The sequence below is a fragment of the Saccostrea cucullata genome, unplaced genomic scaffold (genome assembly GCF_032062105.1).
Source record: "Saccostrea cucullata isolate Sc308-1 unplaced genomic scaffold, CSIRO_AGI_Scuc_v1 ctg1232, whole genome shotgun sequence".
Lineage (NCBI taxonomy): Eukaryota > Metazoa > Mollusca > Bivalvia > Ostreida > Ostreidae > Saccostrea > Saccostrea cuccullata.
This window is the reverse complement of record NW_026924106.1, coordinates 203,371-225,000: the sequence shown is the minus strand read 5'-3', so window position 1 is coordinate 225,000 and position 21,630 is coordinate 203,371. Positions and strand designations below refer to the sequence as shown.

Below are 21,630 nucleotides of genomic sequence, written 5' to 3'. Positions count from 1 at the left end.
AACTGTTAGAACAAAATATAGTTCAGCAGGGATTGTATAATTTTTATTAATCAGAATTCGTATTCATATAATCTAATTAAGAAAAAAACGTTTTGTCTACCATCGTAACTTCTCGAATATCTTTGGATATGGGGTAACCCATATCTATTCTTGTTAACCTTTCTTTTTAATTATAAAAAAATTCCCAAAACTATAATATTATTATTATAGTATTTTCTTTTCTTTTCATAAAAAAATTCCCATACTTTAATATTATAGTATGGGGATTTTTTTAGTTATGAAACGAAAGGTTAAAAACGTGAAGCGCCCGTGCTTCAAAGCAATGGTGAGTAATTGCTGAGAAAACTGCGACGTAAATTTGGTATCCGGACAGACCTACGGATAAACAGGAAGTTGATATTGGGTTTGTACAAAAATAAATAAAACCGTATGGCATGACTAAACACTTTCTGTATCTAATTGTCATTCTTTTTCCAGATGAAGACATTTGGCCTCCTCTTTCCATTTTTTTCATATTTCACGGTAGTGATGGGACTGAGAGGTAAGTTTCTTCAAAGTGGTAGTACAGGAACAGGAAGTGACATTATTGTTGTAAATGTATTGTGGAGGCCACAATGGCAGTAAAGAAGTGGGAAACATTAATGCACATGTTAGGCACGTGTTAGGTTACTCCATTTATTCGAACTACACACAAAAGATTACACATAATTAAGACGTAGTACACAACATCAATTACTATTCAATCATTAAAATATTTTTAAATGGTTCAATATAAAGAAATGCTAGGCAGACAATTTTTTTTGGTAAGGTATATTTAAGCTTATAGTTTAAGTTATTAAAAATCAGTTTATTAAGTTATTAAAAATCGTATTTCTTCATCATAGGTGGGGGTTTTTGTAGGGGAACAAAATCGCTTTCCGATAAATGTAGATATGTTTCAAGGATATCAAACCAATGGTCCTTTTCAAGTATTCGTCGAGACGGTGCATACTGTAAAAGTATTAAAAATTAATACTATAAAAATTAAAATTTAATATTGTTCTCATAATATTATAATTCAAATCATGTTAATTTTAAGTTCACCTAAGAGCTGTACAGCAAACATCATGTATGGCACGCCAAATTCACAAAAATGAGCTAAACATAGTTTCACAGTTGATAAACTAGGTTTATCGACAGTAAACTATAGTTTACAAACCGTAAACTATAGTTAACAATTCGTTAACAATAGTTTTCATCTGTAAAACTATATTTAACGGTTGTTAACTATAGTTTACGAATGCTAATCTAAGTTTATGTGTTTGTAATAAAGCGTTAACAATAAATTTTGTTGATAAACATAGATTCACGTTTTTAAACTACCGTATAATTTACAATCGTAAACTATAGTTAAGAGTTGTTAATCATAGTTTCACAATCGTGAAACTATATTTATCAGTTAACAGTTAACTACGTATAGTTAAGAGTTGTATGGCACGCCAAATTCACAAAAATGAGATAATCATAGTTTCACAATTGATAAACTAGGTTTATCGACTGTAAACTATAGTTTACAAACCGTAAACAAAAGTTAACGATTCGTTAAGTATAGTTTTCATCTGTAAAACTATATTTAACGGTTGTTAACTATAGTTTACGAATATTAATTTAAGTTTTAAGTAATAAAGCGTTAACAATAGATTTTATTGATAAACATAGATTCACGTTCGTAAACTATAGTTTGCAATCGTAAACTATAGTTAAGAGTTGTTAATCATAGTTTCACAAATTGTGAAACTATATTTATCAGATCGTTAACTATAGTTAACGGTTTGTAAACTATAGTTTACAAATCGTGAAACTGTATTTATCAGATAATCCATGTTTTGCAATCGCAAATGATTGTTTTCGATGTTAAGTATAGTTTACGGTTGTGAAACATAGATTATCGCGTTAACTATGGTTTACAGATGTGAAATATAGATTAACGTTGTTAACTATAGTTTACGGTTTGTAAACTATAGTTTACAACCGATAAACCTAGTTTATCGATTGTGAAACTATGATTATCTCATTTTTGTGAATTTGGCGTGCCATAGAGTTGTAAACCATAGTTTACAAATCGTGAAACTGTATTTATTAGATAATCTATGTTTTGCAATCGCAAATGAATGTTTTCGGTGTTAAGTAGAGTTCACGGTTGTGAAACATAGATTATCGCGTTAACTATGGTTTACAGACGTAAAATATAGATTAACGTTGTTAACTATTATAGTTTACAGTCCGTAAACTATAGTTTACAACCGATAAACCTAGTTTATCAATTGTGAAACTAAGGGCGAATTTGTTTCTCAAAAACTGGGTTTAGTTTTGAACCAGTTTTGTGAGCTGTTTATTTGTTCCACAAACTGGTTTTAAACTAGTTTAAACCCAGAACCGGTTTTCCATTTGTTTTGGTAGTAACTGAAACCAGTTCGTTAAACCAACCAAACCACCTGTGATGGTGGTTTATTCGGTTTACGAAAGAGCGGGATGTATTCTAGTATGGCGGTGATGAAAGATGGTGACTATTCTAATAAAGAAAAAAAGTTATAAATAATTGTTTTTTCGAGGACAAACAACTCTTTTGACTAAAATACCACATTCTGATATTTGATGCTTTATATCTAAGGTTTCAGAGAATAGATAAATCCTGCATATTGAAAATAATGGTGTTTGTTCAATAATAATGAACAGAATACAATGCATGTTAAAGTTTCCTTTTTAAAATAAGTTTTGAATCATTTGGACAAACTTCAACATATATGGTAAATTGTAGAACATACTGTAAAGACAGCTTAAATACTGGAAATCTAAAGAGTAATTATAAATACCCGACTGTCTATCTTTCCATGTGTTAAAAATGTGAAAATTGTTCATTTGATTAATCTTTGAGGCAATAAACATATGAATACTTCACTTTAACTATACATAAGATAATCAAAGAATATAAATACGTTTTAATTTCTTGGATTCTTTTATTAAGAAAAAGATTTTAACAAATTTATTTGCATGTGTAATTTGGTTAATTGCTCTGCATTTTTTGACGCCATCTTGTACAAACCATGTAAACTGTTCATTTGTTTTACCGAGGTAAATCGGATTGAAATTTAAACCAGTTTGAAAAAATAGTTTTAAACCTTAAACCAAATCCTGAACCAGTTTAAGTGCAACAAATTCCCCTAAGATTAGCTCATTTTTGTGAATTTGGCGTGCCATAATCATGATATTCTGTTCTTCACATCATTCACTCGCACTTTCATCCTCCATTGCGTCTTACAATAAATTATTTAATAAAATAGTTACTTGAATGATAGAATTTTTGGAACTCTCGGAATTGAAATCTGACTTTACAATCAAGCACACCCTTAGTGAATAGGATAAAGTCACGTGACTGTCCGTGTAGTGTTTAAAAATAATTACTACCTCATTCACACAAAGTCTTTCATACCACATTCTCACATATACACAGCGCAAGTAAATATAAGCATTGATATTAATACATACAAATGTACCTACCATATTACAGTGTTTTCTGTGTTCCCTATTCGTCTTGTTTAATGGATGTTTGAACTTCGTTACTACTAGTTTTCTAATATTTAATTTACAAATTTCATCTGTAGAAAAAGACCCAAAATGCAGATACCAAGTTCACCTCCCACAGGCGTCATGGCACACAGCTTATGATGTATGTCTTCAAAAAAACATGACTCTCGTGAGATTAGAGGCACTCGCCGAAAAAAACATTTTGGCAGAAGTTTTGGAAGAAGTTGATAACATGATGAACAATTTTTCTATTAAAAGGTACTCTTTGTCTTTTCTTTAAATACAAAAGGACACAGATTTCTTAACGGGTGATAAATTTCAGGTGAAGGAGTGGCTTATTTTATACAGGTGTGAATTTCTTGGGGGCCAGCGGTCTACCTGTGGGCATACTATAAAACCTGGCCTGGCCTCTATTTTGTCCTCCGTAAAAAATTTTGGCCTCACTCAAAAATAATTTGATGACGTGGATTAACAGCCTGTGCACATATACATTTCATTACTGATTAACTTTAACCTTAGCTCCCTGTCAAGAACCATGCTGCAGGATTTTTTGTCATTTAATAGATATCCAATCACAGTGTTACCGCACAGGTATAGAAAGTTATCAATTATCTGATAATGTTATTTATTTTAATTTTTTTAAATACCAACTGTTCTGAGATTAAAGTACATATGAATTTTTAACAGAGTAATCAAATCAGTATAATATAAATATTTTGGTACATGTATCTGCATTGGTTTATGGTAGTATATTTATTTAAGAATTCTTTGGTGCATGTATTCGAATATCACATTTCAGATGAGGCAGGCATAACAGTAACACAACACTTTACAGTGTGTGAAAAGTGACGATTCGTCACTAATAACAAGTGGGAATTAACTGAAATAAGTGTACACTGATAGATTGATAATCAATAAAATAAATCATATTGGTGGTAGCGCATGATTATTTTTTAATGTTCACATTTACATATCAACAGAAATATGTTATTTATCTGCTTTATCTTTGAAAAACTGAAACTAATAAAAAAATCAATCAAATCAAAAAACAATCAACAAATTCCGAAAAAAAAAATTATTTTTGAGTGAGGCCAAATTGAGGCCAAAAATTTTTACAGAGGCCAAATTTGAGGCCAGGCCAACTTTTTAGACCAGGCCAAAATTTATTTTGAAGCCAAATTAGAGGCCAAAATAGAGGCCAGGCCAAAGGGGCCAGGCCAGGTTTTATAGTATGCCCAACCTGTGGTGGTTTGTCTCCTAATTCCTATAGACAGGAAATGATTAAATACATAATGGAATACCCATGAAGTAAAACTTAACCTGTGTTGTGGATTTTGAAATAGAAATAAAGTTTCATCTCAGTAATGTATATTGATTTGAATGTTTGTGAAAACACCCCACCCAATTAAAAAACAATATCATACTATTAAGTTACTTTAAAAAAAATGCTTGTAAATTCTTATCTGAGTAACAAAAGAAAATATGTGACCCATGATTAGGAACATTTTATAAATATCTTTAAATTTAATTACACAAGTACAAATAGTGCTGTTCTAAACTTAATCAAAAGACATTTCCATCTTATGATAAGCAGATTAAAATTAATATCGCATTTTCATTTAAAAATAAAGTTTATATGTACCAAAATTTGATACATACCGTAAAATCACATATTTTCGAGGGGTCAAATTTTCGTGGTTTGCGGAAAAAATATCGGTTCGTCGGGATTTCATTTCGTGGATGAAGAATTGTTGAGTAGAAACATCTGTGAAAAAATACATTTCATGGAGGATGTAAATTCGTGGGTCTATTCATACCACGAAAACCACAAAAATTAAACCCCAACGGAAATAAGTGATTTCACAGTATATATTATCGGAAAGAATATTAAAATCCTTTCAAATACAAAAGGTATATTTATTAACTCATATACTAGTATTATCTAGCTAAAAACTGTCATTTAAGTGCCAAACAAAGTGTACAGGGTATATACAGGGATTAGTCAGTAGATGTCAATCAAGTTCTAGCATCGAATAATGGACCTAAATGCATTTGATTGACAGGGCTACACACACAAGAACGAGGTGCTTAAAATCTCGTGATTATTTTTTTTCGAGACAACTTTCAGTACCTCAAGTGATCAAATTGGTTGAATTTTTGTTTTACATCACATGAGGTCGACGAATTGTGGTGCGCATGCGCGAAAGTAATAGACGTAAATTTTTGTAGCTCATAAAATTTTTACAAATTTACCAAAAAAAAAATTAAGTTTAAGACGACACAAACCACAGGAAAGTTTAAGTAATACACCTGCAATCAAAGTGTGACTCGATCCTGCTACCGTATTGGTAAACCACTGTAAGATTGCATTCATATAATGTGAAAAACTAGTGATCTGTGAGTATTAATCAGCTGTTCATCAAAATGGTACCAGCACCTTGCCGTAGCCATCCAATCCTCGCCTGACCATCATAATTGTATGTATGTATCTGTACCAACATAATGCTCCTTCTGTCCATTTTATTTGTGATATCATGCCTCGAGAATATGTTCTATACACAACCAGAATTTCCTCTGTCCAATCAGAATCATGATCTAACTGTGAAAGTGCAAGCTTTAAACTTCACCATCCTCAGACAAGTTATTAATAAGAATATACTAAAAGACCAAGAGAACACAAAGTCCTTGTTAGTATTCCTTATTCCCATCCTCATTGCAAGATCAAACGATGTTGAAAGTAACCCTGGACCTGCTGATTCCTCCTACCCATGTGGAACTTGTGATCTTCCAGTTACTTGGGACGATAAGGGTATTATGTGCGAAACATGCAATCAGTGGTACCATGCTACCTGTCAATCTGTTCACAGTAAGACATATAATGAACTTGCCAACAACAGTGCTATTGCTTGGGATTGTATCATATGCGACTGCCCTAACTACAGCTCAGTCTGCTTTGAACAAGTAGTCACAACATCAAACCCCTTCAGTGTGTCATCAAACTCAACCATTGCTAGTCCAACACCAAGTGCAACTATTACACCAGTTCATACCTCGACACCAACTAGGAACCATCAACCTAGATAAAACATCTCCTATCAAATTACTTAATGTAAACTGTCAGTCAATAAAGACCAAACAATGCCGTATCAAAAATCTCATAGAAAGCACCAAACCTGACATTGTTGTGTGTACTGAGACTTGGACAGATCCATCAATTACAGACAACCAGATCTTTCCATCAGAATATAAATTGTACCGTAAAGACCGAGCCTCTAATGGAGGAGGAGTGCTCATTGCTGTTAACAAAAACTATGTGAGCTCACCAGTTCCTGAGCTAGACTCTAACTGTGAAATCATCTGGACAAAGATCAGTCTAGTTGGACAGAAAGATCTATACATAGCATCATATTATAACCCCCAAACAGCTAATGAAGAATCATTAGATGAACTACGCAAAAGCTTAAATCGGGTACATCAGGTGAGGAATGCCAGTGTAATTGTTGCGGGCGATTTCAACCTACCAGGATGGAACTGGGCAAACAAGACATTAAAGCCAAATACTGTCTGGTCAGGAAACCACTACAAATTTGTAGACATCCTGGATGACAATGGCTTAACTCAGCTTGTAGAATGCCCAACAAGAGGTGAAAACACCCTAGACTTGATACTGACCAACAGTCCTTCAAAATTTAACAGAGTTGAAACCATACCAGGCATCTCAGACCACGACATTGTTTTTGCAGAAATAGACACTAACATCCTAAAGAAACATCAAAAACCTCGAAGAATCTCCTTGTATCGCAAAGCCAGCTGGGATACAATGAAAGAAGATATGACATCAACCCTAAACACAATATCAAAGATGGACGTTGAAAATCACAGTGTAGATGAGATGTGGAAGTGCTTTAAAACTAACCTGGATAACAGCATAAAGCAAAACATACCACACAAGGATGTCAGAGCCAAAGATGGCCTACCATGGATAACAGCAGACCTCAAGAAGCTCATCCATAAGAGAAACAGATTGTACAAAAAGAAGAAGAAATCTGGAGACAACAGAGATAAAGAACACTTCAAAGAAATTAAGGGGAAGGTACAAAGAGAACTAAGAAGAGCATACTGGAACTACATCGAGGGAATAGTAACACCTAAAGTAGAGGACGACCAATATAGCGGCCTAAAGCGCTTCTGGACTTACATAAAACACCAAAGAACCGACAACAATGGAATCTCACTAATCCGCAGTGAAGGAGTGCTACATGCGAATCCGACCGACCAGGCAGATGTGCTGAATAAGCAGTTCCAGTCTGTATTATCAGAGAAGACACATATCAGTATTGAAGAATTTACTCGTGACTGTCCTATGAGTGGAAAATACCCAGTTGCACCAGAACTCCACATCACCCATAATGGAATTCTAAGACTATTGAAAACTCTGAATCCGTATAAAGCAGCGGGCCAAGATAGGATTAAACCTAGAGTACTGAAGGAGCTGACTGTCAGCGTAACTCCTATTCTCACCATCATCTTTAGGAAATCGTTACAAAGTAGAGAGATACCATCGGAGTGGCGTAAAGCGCATGTAAGCCCGGTTTTCAAAAAAGGGGATAGATACAAGGCTGAGAATTATCGACCCATCTCCCTCACATGTATCTGCTGCAAGTCATGAAGCATATCATCACCAGCCATATTATGCATCACGCTGATACCAACAACATACTTTACCCACTTCAGCATGGTTTCCGTAGCAAAAGATCCTGTGAATCTCAACTCACTGAGTTTATAGATGACATAACCAATCACATGGCTGCCGGAAAGCAGACAGATGTATTGATCATGGATTTTTCCAAGGCTTTTGACAAGGTTAGCCATAGCCTCCTCATCCATAAGCTCCGACATTCTGGGATCCAGGGAAATGTAAATAACTGGATTGCTAGCTTCCTGTCCAACAGAACACAACCTGTAGTAGTCGATGGAGAAATGTCCAACTATGTCAGTGGTGACTCTGGAGTGCCCCAAGGGTCAGTCCTTGGGCCATGCCTATTCCTGTTCTATATAAACGACATGCCAGAAGGCTTCAATGCCACAGTAAGGCTTTTTGCCGATGATACTATCGTATACCTTACTGTCACGTCTGAACTGGATACCCAGACACTCCAAGCAGACCTTGATAAACTGGGCATTTGGGAAAGGAGGTGGAAAATGGAATTCCATCCTGATAAGTGCAATGTATTATCAGTCAGCAGGAAGCCTAACCTAATACATCACCAATACTTGCTACATGGCCACATTCTCGAACATGTAAAGAGAGCGAAATACCTCGGCTGTCTTATAATATCAGACTTGAAATGGAGTGATCATATTAGTAACATCTGCAGCAAAGGAAACAAGACCTTAGGATTTCTCCGCCGAAATTTAAACATCAGCTCTACATCCATAAAGGAGAATGCATACAAATCACTAGTTAGACCACAGTTGGAGTATGCAGCATCTGTCTGGGACCCTTACACCCAAAAGGATATCCATAACCTGGAGATGGTCCAACGACGTGCTGCACGTTACGTAAGCAACAGGCATGGTAACAGATCAAATGTGGACAGCATGATACAACATCTACAATGGCAGACACTAGAAGAGCGTAGGCGAATCTCCAGACTTATACTATTCTACAAAATTGTCCATGACAAAGTTGCCATCACCAAGCATGACCGACTTATTCCACCACAACGTCGATCAAGACATACCCACCAAGAGGCCTACCAAATACCATCTTGCAAAAGTGACTATAGAAAATTCTCATATTTCCCTCATACCATCAAAGAGTGGAACCACCTACCACCAGATATAGTCACGGCAAAAACACTTGAGACCTTTAGGTCTCAGGTGACCACCTATTTGCCTTAAATTATGATTACTATTTTAACCTTTTAACCTTTTAAACTTTTATTTTTGGAAACTTCATGCGCACCACAAACATGCCATAATAATCAGGTAGTTGATTGTGGGCAGAATTACAATTCAGATAGAAATCCCCGAGACAACGATTGAAGGATCATTTTTCCAAAAACCACCCCAATTATGAATTTGAACGACGTTTCCTTGCCACAATTGCATGTCCTAGAAAAGTTTATACTCGATCGACCTAAAAAATGACTGTGAACTGCTGGTGAAGCTGCGGATCACTTCTATCACACATTGATGGCGCCGTTGAGTCAGACGTTGAGAAATTCCTATCAATGTCAGACAAGGCCCCCGTTACTATAAGTAAGGATGAAATATCCGCCTTATAATCCATAAAGAATTGGACACAGTGATAATAAATGCAGAAAAATGTTCTTATAACAGCAGTACTTGATAAAGAAAAGTACATAGCAGAGGCCCAAAGGCAACTCGTACACAACTGTTTCTACAAGATACTGTACTCTGAACCTACTGAAGAGCTCTATAATGCCATCACCAAAATTCTTGACAAAATTTTTGAAAATAACGAAATTGAGACTCTAAATCCTTTTGACTGTAGACCAGGACAATGTTACCTGTTTACTAAGATACTAAAAGAAGACATGTCAGGGCGCCATATACAGGTAGTAAGCACCACTGAACACCCTACAGGAAATATTTTCATCTCCATCCGCATGTAGAGAATTTGCCATCTCATCTCAAGGAAGTAAGAATAAATTATGGCATCTGATCCCACCTGATGATTTGGAGGTCCGTGTTTGCTCTGCTCCTTTTATTTTTTTTTTTTATTGTTTAGTGGACTTTTCAGCTTGAATACCGTTCGTTATCTAAATATATTTCATTTACAGGACTCCCTCGACCGGCCTTCCCGATCATACCCTTCGTGATTTGGTGTGTTATATCTTTCTACACTAAATTTCACTAATATTTCGCAAGTCTGGGACAGCAGATTTATACAAATTTCTAATACTGAATCCCTTGTCAAACTCCTTGAACAATTTCTCAAGTGTAACTATTATATATTTAATGGAGAAGATTTATTGAAAATTCTATGGTACCAAATAGCCATTTCTAATGCCAATATTTATTTACATTTGTGCAAAATCTTATGCGTGAAAAGAAGAAAACACTTGCTGTGGCCTTCAAATCGACATTTAGATATATCGACGATGTATTGTCAATTAACAATGGTAATTTCCATTTCTATGTCGATACAATATATCGTCGTGAGCTTGAGATAAAAGATACCACAGATTCTGACACATCTGTTTCATACTTGGATGTTTTACTTAATTGAAAAAGACACTAATGGTAATCTAACAACCAAGCTCTATGATAAACGTGATGACTTTAACTTTTCTATCGTCAACTTCCCTTACCTGCATACGGAGTTTACATATCTCAGTTGATTCGATATGCAAGAGCATGCTCTAAGTTTGAACAATTTCTAAAACGAGGTAAATTATTGACAAACAAGAATATCAGCAGTAACGTTTAAAGTCATCATTTCGAAAGTTATTTGGTCGATACAATGACCTTGTCAGGAAATACAATTTATCATTGAGTCAAATGCTGACTGACGTTTTTCATACTAATTGTTAGTCCCTTATTGATACACTGAACTGACGACGAATTTTTCCGTTATTTCCCGATCATGACAAGGAGTACACGGCGGGTGTGACCGGTCTACCGGGTGAAGCAAGTATTGACTTTCATCTGACTAATGTATCCTTTGCCAGGACAAAATCTGTAAAAATTTTTGACTTGTTGGAACACGCATTGGTGACCTTGAAGAAACCGGTTTTACAAGTATTTGAATAAAGATATCGATGTAACATCAATACAAATAATAAATAAACTTTCGATTGACTAGTAATACTGGATTTATGCAATCAAAAATATTTTTTTTACTTTCAATTTTTATATCAAATTTAGTGGTCCTTAACTTTTGAGTAAGTGTATATTTTGACCGATATACGGATAAGATACTGCCGTCGGACTCGGCATTAAAATAATCAGTCAAAAATTAGCGTTATATATCTAATCCTTACAAGCCAAGGTTTTCCGATCAGAAATCTACTGTGGTGGATCGGAAACCCTTGGCTAGCGAAGATTGAGGAATCTTAACACCTACTGGTACATGTGGACTACTATAAAAATCATCACGTTTAAAAAGCCATGAAATAAAGAAAAAAACTATTTTATTAGCTAAAGATGAATTTGCAAAAAAAAAAAAAAAGAATAAATAAATAAATAAAAAATTAAAGATAAAAAACCCCATCGAAATGCAATATTTCTTTTCTTAAGAATGGAACTTTAACATATTTTTAAAAACAATGTAATCGTTTACAAGAGAGGCCAAGAACTTTTCGGACGTAGCGGTCAATACTGGACATTTTTCCCGATGGTGCCCGAAGTATTCCGATTATTTGTGAAGCAAATCAAGGAGTACTCCTAAAAAAGGGTTCTTTGGAAATGAATTAATTGTAGCTGTAGTTAATTATTGAGTAATATTAGTAGGTATTTCCACAATTTTTTCCAAGTGTTGTCAAAGTAATTAATACATTTTGCCTTCATTATCATATTGAACACGATGAATTTTATAAACTTGCAGCGTCGATGCTGACGAAAACCTGTCCACTTTGAGAAAAAGAATAGTGTATCTAAAAAAATACTTGCAGAAAATAAATTCAGATTAAGAAACATGGTATACAATAAAATTTAATCAATCACTCAGGATCTATCAGGAGTTGGTGCGTATATTAAGTAGTAGATCGATACACACATTTTTCAATATCTATACTTTTGTGATTGCTCGGAACTGAAGGCTATACGATCTGAAAATCAGAACCCAACGATAAATTATTGATACCAAAATAATAAAGGTAAAAGCTTTCTTCGTTTTTAAAGAAAATCATGTTAAATTTGAGATCAGTATCATGTGTCTCGGACAAAGTGCAATCACTGAAATAATATAATTCACGTGTACTTAATTATTTTTATCTATCGATTATTCATAAACTTGGTAGACATAAAACTCACCACCCCCCCCCCAAAAAAAAAAAACGGAAATACAAAAAAATGTCGGAAATACTTAGCATATTTCCTGAAACTTTATAAATGAGGTACACAATTTCAAATCAGTCCTTCTATATAACAAGCTGTTGATCGAAGAAAAGAAATGCTAGAAATGCTGAATATACCGGTAATTCCGGAGATTGATGTAGGAAATAATTTAGATCGCTGTTGGTCAAAGATATTTACCCCCCCCCCACACACACACACAAGAATGGAGTTTTTAGCGCCTTAATGCATTGCTCCTCATACATGTATCTCTGCATTACCCTTTACATGAATTCAGTCACGAGTTAAGTGTCCATTCACAATGTGGATGTCATATGGGTTTTTTTCTGTGTATAACATAGACATATAGCTGGTGGAAGAATCACATCAGACCACATCGTTGTCCTCTTATGGAAAGTTTACTCCCCTATTAAGTTTTTCTTAAACCTATCATTTCTAGTGTATGCAGTGTTGACAAACTTGAATCTACAGAGTACACGTATATATATATATATATATATATATATTCTAAAACTACATGCAAAAGCGGATAAGTGAAAAATTTTAAATATACTGACAATATAAACGTACTCAAGGCGGACCAAATATATTCCTAAGGAACTATTTACCCACTTATAAAACTAATCACTGGACACATTTTTAGCCGGGCTTATTGTTCAAAGAGCAATTGCCGGCTTATGTGATCCTGTTCAAGGCAGGATGTTGACCCCATAGTCGCCATTTTAAAGTTACGTGCAAAAATATAGTTCTTACTCTCAACCGCTTTTGAGATAATACAAACGCTAAATAAAGCAACAAAAATAAAACGAAGTTTTATCTATATAAAATAAACATTAGTAGTAATGACTTTGAAAACTTCATAAGTCAAAGAACATAGTTCATTAGAGTAAGGATTTTTGATCATCAGTGTTACCGTAGTTCTCTACACATACGAGGTAAAGCAGGAGAGAGAACCAGACTGGCCTGTTTGTTTACATTTAGCTGCGGTACCAGATTAATTCTGATTCTGACAAAATCGGACCGTGGTATTAGGATTGAAAAACTCACTGTCAGTGTCTTATCATTTATTTTGATAGTTTTAAAATAATTTTTTCGTCAGAATATAAACGAGATTCATGTAAGAAATCCATTCTACTCTGTAAATGAGCCCGGCTCTCTGTACTTCTGAGTACTTTGATTTAATTATACCCCCGCTTCGAAGACAAGGAGAGAGGAAGGGGAAGGGGTATACTGTTTTACCCTTGTGTGTTTGTCCGTCCGTCTAGCTGTTTGTGTGTCTGTTCGTAAGTTTTGATCGCAGTTTTCGCAGCAACTACTCATCAAGGATGCTTGAAATTTTCGCACATTCTCCATTGAGGCATGCTATATCGTGGGATCCATTTTTTTTTAAAATCCGATGTCAGTTGCCTGTTAATCCGTCCGTCTGTCGTACAATACATAACACATTTCCGTCGCAGTTTTTTTTTCCAGCAACTACTTATCAGATGATTGAAATTTTAGCACATACTTTGTTGTGGCATGCCATATGACGGGATTTATTTGTATGAATCTGATGTCAACTTCCTATTTGTCCGTGCATATGCCCGTAACTGAACTTGTGTAAATTTTAATTAACATAATATCAGTATATATTCACGTCAGAGCAGGGTATTACTAGCGACCATTGGCTGACAGACTTGTGTTTGTTCAGCCCTGTTTTTAAAAATATTAAACAAGTATGTAGTATACTTTCATTAAAATTTTCCCGAATACCTTGTTTTATGTATATACATGTACGTATATTTTTAAAAATCAATGCATACGAGTAAGTGCGACACTTTTTTACGAATATTGGAAACATTGATTCGATAATGAAATTATTCAAATTTAAATTAACCTACATCTTTTTCAACACGATATTGCCGTTTTTTCAAGTTTTTAAGTTTTTTTTCCTTTCCAATTGTGTATGTATTTTTTTTTTATTGATGTGTAAGGCGGAAACAATAAGGTTGTATTTTTACGAATTTGAATTAAATAGAACAAGAAATAAGATTAAATGTAAATTAAAACAAAGCTTTATTCTATGAACAAAACCTCTTTTCTCTTCAGTTGTCAACGTCGGACACCACGGGTGATCTCGTCTTTTGATAAGTAAAGACGAGATCACCCGTGGGTTTCCGACGATGTTCAGTTGTATGAGTATGAATTAACTTAAATCTTTTTTTTGGTAATTTTATCCGTTCCTTCTGTCGATTTCTGGAAACACTTTGATCAATTATTTACATAAAAATATTCATTTGTCGAATTTGATAAATTCTGGATCAAGGGACCCATTTCACACAAGATTTGGGGATATCTACATCACCAACCCAGTGGTTCAAGTGGTGAGCTTATTTAGTGTCAAAAGAAAGACCTTCTTAATTTGTCTCGCATCCCAAGTTTCGTCTAATAAATCGAACGACTCGGACATATTAGAACGAGGAAAAATATTCTTATTTGCGAAATATATTAGAATGGAAGTGAAAAAATATATTATTCATGAATAAATGTCATACCATCAAAACGTTACGCGGTATCAGAGCAGAAAACGTCAAAAAACGCAATGTGCGTTAAAGTGCGTGATTGTGGGGTAAAGGTATATGCGTTAAAATGCGTGATTGTGGGGCACGGTCTATGCGTTAAAATGCGTGACTGTGGGGAAGGGGGTTAAAGATACATAACACGAACAGAATTTTGATGCATGGATTAATAGTAATATTTTAATGGGAATGACATAAATAATAATTCCGTAAAATATAAAGAAATCTTTTGCTGCTTAGAATATGCGCCTTTTGTATTTTTCTATGTAATTCTAAACAAAATTTTGAAGCTTGCATTGATGTATATATATTTTGAATGGAAATGACATAAATAATAAATCCGTAAAATTTAAAGAAATCTCAAGTTTTCTTTGCTGCTAAGATATGCGCCTTTTTATTCCTTTTCTATGTTATTCTTTACCAAATTTTGCAAAAATTTTTAACATTGTGTCATAATCTTACAAAATTCTCTCACTTTACCTTGCATACACCAAAGTTACCTATTTGAATATAGATCTATGAAAGATATTGCTGATTTCTGAAGAAGAAAAAATTGTGTTCGTTATTTTAGTCATCGGTGTCCCTAGGAATCAATGTAACTGCCACGTGTCTCCCGAAACTCGTGTCGGCCGATCATGTTCTTTCAGCCGACGATACCAAAAAAAAATTGGTCGCGCGGCCATCGTCTTAAATGTGACCAAGGCATAATAGGTTAAATATTCAGAAGTCGGCCAATTGTCGCCTGATCATCGAGCTCTAAGCTACAGTTCGATTTTAACCGTCGGCCGAAAATTTGGAAACCCTTATTGTTGAACGACGGACGACTGATTTTATAACCTGACCCTCGATGGTCGGATGATGATCGAAGGTTGGGCGACGGTCGACAGACACGCCATTTTTATATATATATATATAAGAAAAAGCGCATCGGTTTCGCAACGTACAGTATATTACCCCATCACTGGATTATGTGACTGATACTTATATTAACGGTATTATAAAAACCTACCAATGCTCCATTCCACTAAAATAATAACAAAGATCTTTTAGAACCTTTTGAAGATTTGAAGAAAATGATTTATGTAATATTTATTTTTAGAAATTTACTTATTATAGTTATTTCTTTGTCATTTGTTAAAAAATGAACATAGCGATGGAAAATCATAGGTATGTAAAAATACAACAAAAAAAGTAATTTCCGCGACAATCAACGGCAGTGTAGGGAATGACACTCTTCGTGATCGGGATTCCCGCGTTTGTTTTGTTTTAAAACTTGACATGCTCACTAAATGATACTTCGGCCTCCAATATGAATATAATTGCAGTGTCCATGTTTTGTTATGGGAAATTTTCCTCTCTATATTTTTTACGGTAACATGTAAAGAGGACTATCTCGTGTTGTCCCATGTTATTCAGAAGCCGCCACACCTCACGTTAAAGGTAAGAATATAATGGCAGTGTCATGTTTTGCTACGGGAAACCCAGACTATGTGTGGTATCAAAAAGTAAAACAGGAGGTGCATAATGGCATTAAATAAAGATTCTGTGAAAGTCTCATTAAATGTCCCTCAGTGGTATAGGAGGATTTGCAGATAAGAGATGGGTACCCCAAAGCGTAACAGACGGACAGACAGCTAGACATACAGACGGACGGACGCACATCCCGATTACTATATACCCTCCCGCTTTTCAAGCGGTTGTACAATGATACATTATTAAACAACAATCCGAAAGTATTTTAATTGGTATAAATAATTTTGTTTTGTAGTAATTATTCAGATGTTTGGATTGGTGGAATTATGCGGACATCCAACAATGAGAGCATGTATCTAGACTGCAAATCGTTTAAGCTCCGCCATCAAATTATCATGCCTAAAGAGAAGCTGAAAGATAAAATGGCCTGTCTGTATTTTAACCTTACAGATAAGAAACTGCACGTTGAAAGCTGTGAAAGAAACAAAACGTTTGTATGCAAAAGCAGAAAGCAAGGTACTTAAAAGTTTTTTTTGAAGGACTGCTTTAGTTTTGTAATTATTTTCTCTTTTATATTTATTCATTATTACAATCCAGTCTATCTAAGTTTGGGAGGGGGTCCCTGAAACAAAAGCTTCTTTTTATTTTTTTATATTTTATTTGGGGTTGTATCAATTTGTTTTCTTTATATTTCTGTCTGATTTTTTTTTTTGAAAAGCTACTAGTATATGTGATGGGTTAAATAACAGAAATTTTTAATATGTTGTTGGATATAATCATTTGGAAAGGTGGTTTCATCGAGTAAATTCCAACTGAGTACATGAATATGTGGAAATAACGAATGGTATTCAAGCTAGAAAGTCCATTTAACAATACAAAATAGGAGCAGGGCAAACTCGCACCCAAAAACATAAGTGGTGGGATCAGGTGCTATTGAGGAGTGAGCATCCCCTGCTGACCGGTCACACCCGCCGTGCGCTCCTTGTTATGATTGGGTAATACGGGAAAATCCGTCGAGATGTATACAAAATATTACAAATAAAGAAACGAAGCAGTACGATGGCTGTTCAAAAATTACGCGGACTTAATTGTGGCACAGAAAAAATATTTGACGACATAATCGGGAAAAATGTCACACATAATATAAGAGAATCTTTACTTATATGGTCTTCAAAATTTCATATCAAAATATTGTAAATTGGTATCATTTTTAAGTGAGTTTTCAGTTCATACCATTAAGGAGGAACAGGACCTTTACCTGAAAAAATTCCTGTCAATGATTTTTTTTTCGTATTTTTTATATTACTAATTTAATATGTACTTAACATTTTAAAACGGTCCTGTCATGGGATTTCTTGACTTATTTGAACGATATCGCCCCACAAATACCGCTCTGTTTAAAGTTTGTATGGAGTTTAGATACTTCATGTTTATGGGTTCATAACGGAGTCCATAATGCGAATTTTTACGCCCAAACGATAAATATAATAGATAACACTATATACTCAAATATTTCAGAATATTCATAGTGTTTGAATTATCTGAAAGCAATTGTTTTAATTTCATATAGTATTTTGGTGGGATAATTCCTGCATTTTTCAAGGCAGCTTCAACGACAAAAACCTCATTTGGAAAAAATTCTGTCAATAAATATTTCTAAATTTACGATTGAATGTCATTCCTTCATCGTAATTATTTACCTCAATATCGCACAGGACATCGTTGAATTAGACGTAAGCATGATAAAAACGTTTCACGTTTGTATTTTCCTAGTGCGGGAAATCAATTGTGACGTCACACGAAAACATAAACATTCAAAATTATCTTAAGGTCAAGATCTAGTAAATAACTTTAGACTTATTTGTTGGTGCTAAATCCATTATGACGTCATAATCAATTTCAACTTTCTTTTTCCCGTACTTTACAGCTTTAGCAGAATTATGTAGAAAAAAGGGTATTTTCATGATATTCAATTTGAAATCATATGAAAAGTAAACCGGATACCTATATGAAATTTAATATTGATTTAAAGAAGAGGCCACGAACATACTAATTACCGTTTTCTGAGAGACTGTAGGCAATCTGGATACATTTCATCTGTCCGATTATGAAAAAACTCCCATATTTATGACTGGTTTTCTTAATTTTTCATTGAAAATGACAGTTTAAAATACAGTTTTTAATCTTGTTTACCTACATTTTATGCCCCGAAACACCTTATTTGACCAAGCTAAAGTTGTAAAGCATCAATAAAGGAATTTATTTCTCAAATTTGATAAATCTGTAGGCACCTTTCATTTACTAGATCTTGACCTTAAGGGCGGACCTATGTCCGAAAAGTCTTTGTGTGAAATTTTCAAAACTTTGACATTTCTTTCCTGACCACTTGATCTTAATTTTTAGGTATTAAAAACAATACCTTTATATGCTTATTTTTACACAGGAGCACGTGCAAAAACAGTGTGAAATGCTAAAAATAGATTATTTTCAGACGTTATTGTTCTACTCCAAATATGCGCTAAAAGAACCAAAAATGTCAAATCACATTCGAAATCAACATGTATTTAATTTATATGACTTGTATCTTTAAAATGAAGGCAAATTCATTGTTATTCATCTCGCATGAAAAATTATACAGGGGCACAATGTAAGTATCACCCCGTTTTTCTTGTCGTATTTTTTACAATTCCGACATGCATAACAGGTAATATTTTAAAAAGTCTTTGTGTGAAAATGTGGTAATTCACATTTTTTGAAAGAAATAACCCCTCTCTTTATTTTAACAAGGAAAAAAGTATACCTTTATGATAAAATAAACGAGAAATATAACGTTTTCTTTTATTTTCGTACTCTTTTGTCATAAATATTGACCTTTCTGCACTACAAAAAAAAGGTAAGTTAGCACTGACAAACATCTGAATATAAAACTATTTTGCAAAAAACGAGTATTTTGTTTTGATAAGAAATAATTCAAACAGATATACTCTTTTTTTCTTCATTCTAATCATTGTGCCCCCCCCCCCTCCCCGTCAACAACCAACACCTAATAGGAATGACTTTATACAATAAAATCTACGTACACTATAAATCAATAAGTAAATATAGGTACAAGTACATTTCTTTATTTTTCTTAGTTTTATCCAGAAAATACAATTAATGGTAATCATAAAATTAAACATATTTCCCTAATTTAAGCCGCTGTCTTTGCTGAATTTTATCTTATATTTTTTGCATTTTTATATCAGCATATCATAGAGGTATTTCTTCACAACTGAAATTGCTATGAATTATCAAGCCAAAGGAAGAGAATTCTGATATTAACAAACTCCATAAATCAAATAAAACTGTTTTAAATGATGAAAAAAATTTCTTTTTGTAAAATGTGTACGTTTTTGATTAATAACAATGTTATGCCTATAATCACAGTTGCAAAAGTCAGCGGGAAAGAAACAAACGTCGCTATTGTGACGTCACATAACGCTGCTTTGACGTCGAACGACATAGGTCCCCCCTTAATAGAGAGAATCTCTGCTACTAAACACGAAAAAATATTAATTAAAAAAAATCTGCTTCAGAAATTTATCACGTTACATTGACTGTGACCTGTTTATTATGAAATAAAACTGATCATGACGGGTGTGTGTATTTGATTGCGCTGCACTGAGAATTCAAACACTACGTCTATGACGTCACTGACGTCAGACTGCAGGGTAAAGAGAAACAAACGTGTGGATTGGGCAACTTCACAATATCTAAATGATGGCAAGATGTTTAAAATTTTATTGATAATAATTACTAGAATTAAATGTTTTAAAAACAATTTTAGAATTTGAAATAAAATTACACAATAACTGTTGATTTTAACAACGTTTAACATGTATATCGTCACCGATTATGACGTAATATGTCTTTTTAGTCATGTGACATGTTTCCTGTCTCCCCTTAAGTCATGGAGCAGCAAAATCTTCGACGTTTTCCCAAGAGTACCTGTACAGTTTTAGTTACTTTATCTACTCAACATCCAAACACCATTTCTTGTCAAACTTAAAATCTATTAAACAAGTAAATAATATTCTTTTTTTTTTGTTTTAAAACCAAAAACTGCAGGTATTTATGAGATATAGCGTGACATTGGTCACTCTCAATCACGTTCTTTACAGTCCGGATAAAGTTTTCGTCGATAATCTTCTTCCCGTCCTCCTGTATAGCCTTTCTACAGATGTCTAACGGTCTAAAATTTCAATAAGCTTTTTGTGGACGAATGTCATGAATACCCTAGTTTACTACACGTTTTATTATGCATATTTTGGATCTATGTTGGCGATATCTCGACCATTACACATAATTTAACAAAAGTGTGGTGCGCCCTCAATTCAGGAGACGTCATTTTCACAGTCGTTTTCACGGGAATAGCAACAGAGAAAAATCACCATATTTCTGTTAGTACTTCAAATATCATGTCAGAAATCTAAATACTTAATAATAGAACAATTTAAAGATACATTTGAGAAAATTGTCGAAAAATATCGCGAATTATAGAAAATTAATGAGTTAAATTTTGGATTCCGCATGCTTTTGCTTCAAATTTTTTGTCGTGCTCCGTACCTCTCCATCAGCGATATCAACATACCGATAATTTTAGTAGAATTTTTCTAAAATATAGAAATTTTGCCCAAAATTTATTGGAAACTTTAGGATACATATTTCTGTGAAATTTCATAATTATATGACGTCTATAAGAGTAAATGATAGCACAGTCCGCGTAATTTTTGAACGGCCCTCGTATATATTTTTTATTGATTTTTTTTTCAGCTCCCGAAAATTGCACGATGGTTACTAAAACAAATCGCTTGAGGGACGATTCAGTTTACGCATTGTCTATGGACGTAAAAAATCTAGGAAATTCCACTGGCCTTCCAGCATGTGCATTAAAGTGTATGGGAAATCAAAACTGTTATGCAATGAAATGGATCTCGACAACTCGGCAATG

The 21,630-nt window shown here is 34.0% G+C and overlaps 1 protein-coding gene across 1 annotated transcript; it reads left to right on the top strand.

Moving 5' to 3' along the window:
* The first annotated feature begins 480 nt into the window (after positions 1–480).
* Positions 481–21,572, top strand: LOC134265736 (uncharacterized). The gene is made up of 5 exons (XM_062747959.1): positions 481–541; positions 3,642–3,822; positions 16,936–17,156; positions 21,453–21,526; positions 21,561–21,572. The coding sequence occupies exons 1-5, from the start codon at positions 529–531 to the stop codon at positions 21,570–21,572; spliced, it is 501 nt and encodes a 166-aa protein (XP_062603943.1). The 5' UTR covers positions 481–528.
* The last annotated feature ends 58 nt before the right edge of the window (positions 21,573–21,630 follow it).